Below are 9186 nucleotides of genomic sequence, written 5' to 3'. Positions count from 1 at the left end.
CTTTTTTTTTTTCCAACTAAAGTATTTTTTGATTTCTCACAGAAATGACTTTGTTTAAGTGTGTGTTAGAATAAAAGATAGGTCATATGACGTTTATAATTAATTTTGTTTGTATGAAAAAGGTTATTAATACATGTAATATATATATTGTATATATATATATTATAAAGTGATACTTCTGCATTAATAAAAAAAAAATAACAGTTGGGTTTGTGTGGAATTCTAATCGATCACCTTTCCATTTTATCAGTAAACAAAAAGTTACAGCGAAATTCAACAAATCACAAAACAGGTACAGCTCTATTCTTTTGATTATGGAAACGTTTGAGGGCGCTTGATTCACACAAATTAAAAAGCTATAAAGTGTATACTCTCATGTTTGAGAACAAAATAATGAAAGCTATATATGTACAAGACTTGCTTGAGAGTTTAGACTGATATACATTATCTAAATGAGGAAACGTTAATTTTTGACAAGACTTAAGCCCTGTTTTGCTCAGACGTACAGGAATTATAGATGGGAATATAAAGTGGACATTCTATGGATTTATGTATCGGATAAATGATCAGGCTACGTTTTAGAGCTTGATCATTCTAGTATAACTAAAAACCTAGGGAGACCCAACTTTCATAGTCGAGGCATCTAATAAATGGAGGATATTCAATGTTTTGTAGTTGAATATGGAATTTATTTCACGAGTGGAACAGGATTTTTAGCTCTTCTGAGCCAAAGGCTCAAAGAGCTAATGCTATGGCCATTTGTGCGGTGTGCGTCGTGCGGTGTGCGGTGTGCGGTGTGCGTTAACTTTTTAGAATATGGGCCATAACTCAAGAACCCCTTGGCCAATCAGTGTCAAATTTGTCACAGGGTATCCTTGGCCCAAGGGCTACCATTTATACTAAAATAAGGGTTGGGACCCTAAAACAAGGGGAGATAATCAGGAAAACAAAACCAAAAGTACTGGTTGCAAAAAAATCTTCTTCTCCAGAACCACCGGGCAGATTTTCACCAAACTTACATACAAGGATCAGGATATGTTGAAGATTAAAAATTGTTCAAGGCATGACCCTGGGGCAAAGGGCGTGGTCTCAAGGTCACTTCAAAGTTGACCTAAATTTACAATTAATGAAAATGTCTATATTTTGCTTACTATAAGGACTAGGATCATCAAATCTTGTAAGTTGATGCATCTTAGAACTTCACATCATCTTAACTCAAAAGTAGGTCACAGTGACCTACTTTTTTAATTTTGCAGGCATTTGTTTTCAAATTGATTTGAATGCATATTTTGGACACTTTAAGGCCTATGATCATTAAACTTTGTCAGTTGATGCATCTTGGGTCCTTGAACAAGGTCAACTTAAAAGTAGGTCACCGTGACCTACTTTTTGAACTTTATGACTTATCCTTTTTAAAACATTTCATCCCATTATTTCAGACACTGAGAGGGTTAGAATCATCAAATCTTGTAAGTTGCTGCATCTTGGGACCTAAAAACATATTTAAGTAAAAGTAGGTCACTGTGACCTACTTTTAGAATTTTGCAGGCATATGTTTTCAAATTGCTTAAAAGGCATATTTTGATTACCTTCAGACCAGCGATCATCAAACTTGGTCAGCTGATGCATCTTGGGACTCTGAAAAATGTCGACCAAAATGTAGGTCACCGTGACCTACTTTCGACATTTTATGGCTATATTTCAGTATCTTAGGTATTTATTGGCTTAGAATCATCAAACTTTGTGAGTTGATGCATCTTGGGTTTTCGGAGAGTGACGACCAAAAATTAGGTCACGGTGACCTACTTTCAATATGTTATGGCTATATTTATGTATCTCCAGTACTTATCGGCTTAGAATCATCAAACTTTGTTAGTTGATGCATCTTGGGTTTTCAGAGAATGTCGACCAAAAAGTAGGTCACGGTGACCTACTTTTGACATTTAATGGCTATATTTATGTATTTCTGGAACTTATTGGCTTAGAATCATCAAACTTTGTTAGTTTATGCCTCTTGGGTTTTCAGATAATGTCGACCAAAAAGTAGGTCACAGTGACCTACTTTTGAATATCTCAGGTATTTATTGGTTTAGAATTATCAAACTTGGTCAGCAGATGCATCTTAGGCCTCTGATAAATGTCAACCAAAATGTAGGTCACGATGACATACTTTTGACATTTAATGACTATATTTAAGTATCTTCAGTACTTATTGGCTTAGAATCATCAAACTTTGTTAGTTTATGCCTCTTGGGTTTTCAGAGAATGTCGACCAATAAGTAGGTCATGGTGACCTACTTTTGAATATATCAGGTATTTATTGGTTTAGAATCATCAAACTTTGTCAGTTGATGCATCTTGGGTTTTCGGAAAATGTCGACCATAAAGTAGGTCACGATGACCTACTTTTGACATTTTATGGCTATATTCAAGTATCTCCGGTACTTACTGGCTTAGAATCATCAAACTTTGTCAGTTGATGCATCTTGGGTTTTCGGAAAATGTCGACCATAAAGTAGGTCACGATGACCTACTTTTGACATTTTATGGCTATATTCAAGTATCTCCGGTACTTACTGGCTTAGAATCATCAAACTTTGTTAGTTTATGCCTCTTGGGTTTTCAGAGAATGTCGACCAAAAAGTAGGTCATGGTGACCTACTTTTGAATATCTCAGGTATTTATTGGTTTAGAATTATCAAACTTTGTCAGCAGATGCATCTTGGGACTCTGAAAAATGTCGACTAAAATGTAGGTCATGATAACCTACTTTCGACATTTTATGGTTATATTTAATTTTCTCTGGTACTTATTGGCTTAGAATCATCAAACTTTGTCAGTTGATGCATCTTGGGTTTTCCAAGAATGTAGACCAAAAAGTAGGTCAAGGTGACCTACTTTTGAATATCTCAAATACATATTGGCTTAGAATCTTCAATCTTAGTTTGTCTATTAATGCATCTTGAGTCCTCAGAAAACTTCAATCTTAAAGTAGGTCACCGTGACCTACTCATGTTTTTTTTTATAGCTTTATTAAAATATCTTCAGTCCTAATTGGCTAAGAATCATCAAACTTTCTATCAGTTGATGCAACTTGGGTTTTAGGGTACTTAGGGTTAGAGGCTTCAAATACAAGTGATAGGTTGTACAATTTATCAGAAGAGCGATTCAAGGCCCTTGGGCCTCTTGTTGATATTTTCACGAGTGCGAAGCAACATATTTTTGGTAATTTTTGATAGTTTTATTCGCTGTCAGAATGGTTTATTTATTTCCATCTATCTTATTATTAGGTCAAGGAAGATTTTTTTTTTTACAGCAATCTTCGTTATGGGAAGGAAAATCGAGAGTTTTCCCGCCCTTCTGATATTCGTCACACTGTGGCAGGGTATCATTTTGATATCCTTTCACACTGTGACAGGATATCATTTTTATTCAATGAATAAATCATTGTATTTCACGGGTAAAAATGTAATAATGGCCACTACAGGACTTGCTGTGGATGCTGGAACGGTCCTGTTTGATTTTAACATATTTTATGGTAATTTAATTACAAAGGGATTAGGCACATGTTCTGAAAACTTATTACGCCATGTCCTGTGTTTTCAGTATGATGACATAGACCTGTGTTTCTGAGCAGATTCTTTCCATAGTAACTTATATGGATAATGACCAAATGTATAGAGAAGTTACATCTAATATACACTGGACAAAATTGCTAACGCACCACCTAAGAGAATTAATATTTTACTTTTAAAAAATCTGTTTAAGATGCATTGGATATATAAATATGTTACAAAAAATGAGGCATATTAATGTCAAACCTTATAAATTACTACAATGTTAATTGAAGTGTGACCAATTCATACAAAAAAATAAAATCGTGTCTATTCCATTTTAGAAAAAAGAATTCATTTTTTCTTTGTATTTGTGTTCTTTCCATTTGTACTAATTGAAAACTCAGAAAAAAAGTTACACCGTATACGGCGTTTGACGTCAGAAGAGCGTGCAAAAGCAGACAGTATTGCGTCTGCAGGGGTTCCTTTAGAAAAATCTGTAAAAAATAAAAACAATAAAAAGCTAATGAATTTCACGGATAAAAGGGTGTTTCAAGTAGATTATCAAACATAAAAATGTTTACTATAGATATCCAAGACATTAACTTAGCAGCATACAATAAGGCCAAAATAAAATTATAGTTTGTTTGGAATTGCCGCCCGCCTCATTGAAATACCCCCCGCTCAAAAAATTTTATTGGCAAAATATAGGAAATATTTTTTTTACCGTCTTATATGTCCGACATCGTTTTTTACAAGTTAGTTCGTTCTTCGAAATAGCTTTTTAAAGTCGGATTTGAGCTCACATAAATTTAACAACACCGGTCAATAAAACGCTTTCTTCATAGTATTTATGATATAGGGAATATAGGTGGTGATTTGAAAAATGAAAGCCGCCAAAATGTCAGACCAAGTTGGATCAGTGGATGTGAAAACATTCAAGCGTTGAAGACCAGAACATTTATGCATCTTCATAAAAATAAAAGGTGAATAAAAAATTAAAAATGATATACCGATACCTGGAAAGAGCTATTGTAATAGATTGCCCTTTGAACTTGATAGGATAAATCCGTCATGTTGAAATTAAAAATATCGTCGTTCAGTTCCCAGTTAAAAAATCACACGGGTCAGAAATGTTTATTCCCAAATACAAAAGGAAAAATGTTGTCTGTCGGTATAAGTCTTTGAAACCTAATGTTAAAACTGATTCATGGCCAACACTCTAGAACATACCAAGCACCCCCTCCCGTTTTTCCACAAAACATCCCAACTATTCTTAAGAAATTTTGTGTGGTTCGCACTCTTTGTAAGGGTTGTCTTAATGAAGGGCTAAATTTCAAAGAGAAATGCAATGAAATACACTAATGAACTTGTTTTAAAAAGATTTGTAAAGAAATTGTTTTAAAAAGATTTTTAAAATAAAGAAAAAAGTTTGACGCTGAAATTTGACTTTTTATAGATAAGCAAATCTAACATCAAAGAAAGATTGATACTCGAGTATACCGTTCTGTGTATATTTTAGATAAAATGATATTAATCAAATAAAAGAAAGAGGAAAATTAACGAAAATCACCACTGTTCATTGCGATTTTAATTTCTATTAAATAGCTTCAATTTGTGAAAAAAAAATAAATTCCCTCCCTCCCTCCTGGGTCTGAAAACCCCCAGGCGGCAATTCCAAACAAACATTTTTTTAAGGATGGCCTAAGTTGAAAATTGTTCCACAAAACTGGGTCAACCGGAAGTGGAGTGGATTTGGTATGGACAGTAATGTATCAGATGATTACTAGGAGATATGAGGGTCAATGACTGCTTGTTATTTGATTTTTATTTGATTGGGGGACTACTCCTGTGGCAATCACACAGACCCCTTGAGTGATCAAGAATTTCATATCTGTGCAAAAATGGTGCGCAGTGCACAGCTGGAAATTGGTTTTCGGACAAGAGTGTCATTCAAGGGTTTTTTCATGATACCAAAACATTTGTCAATCCCACTGCTTCGGAAATAATTGCATATCATATACACTAGTACCGATCCGGCAAATGTTCAAATCACAAATAAAAATTAATAAGTGGTGCGTTAGCAATTTTGTAAATATGTACACCTTAATTTTGGATGTTGGATCCGACTAGGTTATAGATTTTTGGTTTTGGTGATAAATGTAGGAATGAAAATACTTATTTGCTATAGATTTTGGATAAGATCTACATTTGCTGCACGAATGGCAAGCCCATGCCGACCAAATTAGCTTGGATTATGCATCTAGGGATGCATACTACCAGACTTGCCTCAGATTTTGCAGATGATTGAATAGAGAAAAAAATATTTTGGTAAAGTTTATTCCTTGTTAACAAATTTCAACATCATCTGTAAATTACACTTTAAGGTGTACCAGGTATACGCTATACTACGTAATGGCAATCTATACATGAGTCATTTTTCCTGAAACATATTTAAATGCATATGATTAATTGATAATTTGGATACTTAGGTAGTGTTTTAACTTATTTACTTAGGAAACATCTTGTATGAATGGTGAATTTTATGGCAGCATTGAACTAAAAATACATGTAAGGACAACTCTATTGTGATAGATTTTACAACCTACATTATTTGTGTACTGTTAATAAATAAACATAAAATGCTATAATCTTCCAACTTCTATATCAAATGAAAATACAAAGTTGTGAATTAAGCGAATAATTTTGTTACTGATGTACAATTTTACATACATTTGTTAATGTTTACGTATTTCTGTTAGCGCTGTTAATTAATAAAGCTATCGTTGTAGTAATTGCGATGATAAAGCCAAAGATAGCTACAGCACTAACGACAAGAGACATACATTTGTAATATCTTCTCATGGGATAAAAACGTTCTGTTTTTGCCTATAAGATAAAGAAAAAAGTTTACATATTGCAGCAAATTGGTTGTAAAGTTGTAGCAGTTAAAGTTAAAAGTCTTTGCTGAAAGATAAAAACATATTGACGATGCCTGTAGATGAATATGAGAATATAGGAATCAAAATATGCAGTGTTTATTAATTTGAAAAATAATATGCAGTGCACATAACTGAATAGTTCTTCAAATTACTTAGCAAGATAGTTAAATTTGAAATTTACCATATAAGCGTAGCAAACGGAGAAGACACCAACAGGACAATTAAGCACAAGGCTTGTAATGGAGCAGCACAGCATGATAGCTAAGGAGACTTCCCTCTTGGTTTTATTGGATTGATTTCCACTACCATTAGAAACCGCGTTAACCTATAAATATAAAAATGTTGAAAAATTACTTATATTTTGCGTGGAGGTGGGGGCCAATTTTCGTTGTTTACGGCTCATAAACCCTTTGCTATTCATATAAAATGTTGCTTGAACCTTTATGATTTTCCAAAAGAGATGTTTATTTTATAAGTAAAATACAAACAATTACAGCATATCTTGCGGGGCTAAATTGGACAAAAAAGACGCTTCAACTAATCAAATTTTTAAAGGAACAATAGAGTTTATGTCATTAAGAGTTTGCTCTCTTATCAGAGTATCAATAACCTTAATTGATGGTTCCTTGGAATTTTATTTCATAATTTGGTGAATTTCACACGATACATGTACATGTACCATCCTTTGAAATTTAAAAAATTCATGCAGGACATAAATTTATGTATGGTTTTCTTCATTCCAAGAAGAAAAGCGCCATGAAAATTATTTCCCACTATCAATTTGAAAGAATGAAATCATTTAAGAAACAAAATAACAAAGTTCAGTTGACGGTTCTTATGAGTGCTATATCCTATACCTGTTGATAAGGAAGGCTATAATACATGCGGTCTGCAAGTCTCTCGTACTTCACAGTTCCTGTCCGGATCCCATTCAGTAAGTCATCATACCTCTCGTTTTCCCTCAGTACTGAGTAATTGTGACGTGGTTCATACCCTAAGGTGTCATAGGGATCTATCTCCGAGGTAATTGTGGTAATCGGTGGCTGATTGTTAACGCCCGCAGCATTATGATTTTGTAGAATAGATTGATTTGTTGCATTTTCAGCCACTGCTGGCACTAGAATAAAGAAGTTATTTATTTACTATGTTCAAAATAAATTAATGTACGGTGAAAACTGTCAAACATGTGTAAACGTCACTCTGTTAATTACGATGTTAAATTTCATTCCCACTTTACTAATTTTTCATGTTTTTTTTTTTTTTACACTGATGACCAATATGACACCATGTCACCACGACTCCCAGGGTATGTCAGATTCGACAGGTTTTACTGTAGTTATATTTGGATTTTCTTCCCTTTTATTCGTTTTGATTTACCATGTTTAGATAATAAAGATAGCTGTAAATGACTTTGATAAATATTTTTTATATATATACCTGTAATTTCTGTAAGATCACTTGGTGGCTTATCATGCGAGATTGGTTCCAGATAAGAGGATGCTGTTGAACATCTGCTGTTGTCTGTTATTAAACAAGACGTGCACCAATTTAAAAATCTTATTGTTGATTTTACAACATATTGATTTGTGAATGTTTGCGTATACGTATATTATATTATGAAAAAGTAAAATTATTTAACAATTTACACAGCAGTTTTTCTGTGTAAATTATACTTGAACTAAATATTTCATTAACGTCAAGAAAATATCGCTTATACAATGTAATCATGTAACACTTTCTAAGCGTTTCGCTTAACATTTTTTTTTTTGCATATTTTTGTAGACGAGAAGGAACATGCTGACTAGTGCTTTCGTCACTTCAAAATACAGGAAAAATGTGTGAAATTATTTTTAACCTTTAATTCAAAAATATTCATGTCTTCCTCCTCGTATAAAGTTTAACCTATGCGATCATATTTTACTTAATTAAATATATAAGAACTTATAATTATTATATTAATTTATTTAAAAAAAATACAGACCTTGCATTTCATCCACCTATCATATATACTCAATTACTCAGGTTTCAGTGGGTAATATTACATGTATTAATTGCATTTCCTCCATCTACAAAGTATTACACAGGTTTTGTATTAACGTCATTGTGTCACAGTCATAATGGCAAGGTCTTATCGGTTCATTGTTTACTAAAATGAATGAACTCTTTACAAATTTATAAGGATGTATAGGAAATAAGACTTGTCATAGCTAACTATCATTAAGATGAGTAAATTATAAGTCAAGTACCTCCCAAAGTCGTGAAGTAAACAATCTTATGAAGATGTAATTGAACACGTAGTCCTGTGTTGACGATACTAGATGCTTGAATAAAATATACAAAATAATTTATACAATATGTATCTATGATACCCATTCATTTGAATTGTCTCCCATTGAAAGGGAACACGACACTTCCTTTAAACACACACAAATCGTTCTTGTTCCAAGAATGCTTTGTAGCAATTTTGATTGAAATTGACAAAGTGATTTTAGGAAGAGTTTGAAAACGCGAAGGTTTAAACACACATTAGACGGCGCACATAAACCTTTGACTCAGGTGAGCCAAATTGTATGAAATCAAATTGTCAATGCCTCATCAATGTAAAAAAGGAATATGAATCCAGAATTTTCGAAAATGCAGATCATCTCTTATTTTTATATTGATCTGGTAAATATTCCCCCTTATTTTTA

At 33.1% G+C, this 9186-nt stretch overlaps 1 protein-coding gene and 1 long non-coding RNA gene across 2 annotated transcripts; one reads left to right on the top strand and one right to left on the bottom strand.

The window, feature by feature from the left end:
- The first annotated feature begins 710 nt into the window (after positions 1-710).
- On the top strand, positions 711-3191 carry LOC134279535 (uncharacterized). The gene is made up of 2 exons (XR_009994669.1): positions 711-2155; positions 2284-3191. It is a non-coding gene; the product is annotated as an uncharacterized LOC134279535 (long non-coding RNA).
- A 2924-nt stretch (positions 3192-6115) lies between these two features.
- LOC134279533 (uncharacterized) lies at positions 6116-8642 on the bottom strand. Its single transcript, XM_062761942.1, has 5 exons — positions 8478-8642; positions 7934-8017; positions 7354-7607; positions 6678-6821; positions 6116-6443 (listed from the first exon to the last, which is right to left on the bottom strand). Exons 1-5 carry the CDS (start codon positions 8482-8484, stop codon positions 6300-6302), a joined length of 633 nt encoding a protein of 210 aa, XP_062617926.1. The 5' UTR covers positions 8485-8642; the 3' UTR covers positions 6116-6299.
- Positions 8643-9186: the final 544 nt, after the last annotated feature.

The sequence above is a fragment of the Saccostrea cucullata genome, unplaced genomic scaffold, assembly GCF_032062105.1.
Source record: "Saccostrea cucullata isolate Sc308-1 unplaced genomic scaffold, CSIRO_AGI_Scuc_v1 ctg6468, whole genome shotgun sequence".
Taxonomy (NCBI): domain Eukaryota; kingdom Metazoa; phylum Mollusca; class Bivalvia; order Ostreida; family Ostreidae; genus Saccostrea; species Saccostrea cuccullata.
Note: the sequence above shows the minus strand (reverse complement) of the source record. Positions and strands in the feature narration are given on the sequence as shown.

What these genes read in the sequence shown, in the direction of transcription:
- LOC134279533 (XM_062761942.1), bottom strand. An exon ending in TGATCTTACAGAAATTACAG is followed by an intron (nt 7,608 to 7,933) that starts GTATATATATAA and finishes TTCTAGTGCCAG; the next exon opens with CAGTGGCTGAAAATGCAACA. An exon ending in CCGTTTGCTACGCTTATATG is followed by an intron (nt 6,444 to 6,677) that starts GTAAATTTCAAA and finishes TTTATCTTATAG; the next exon opens with GCAAAAACAGAACGTTTTTA.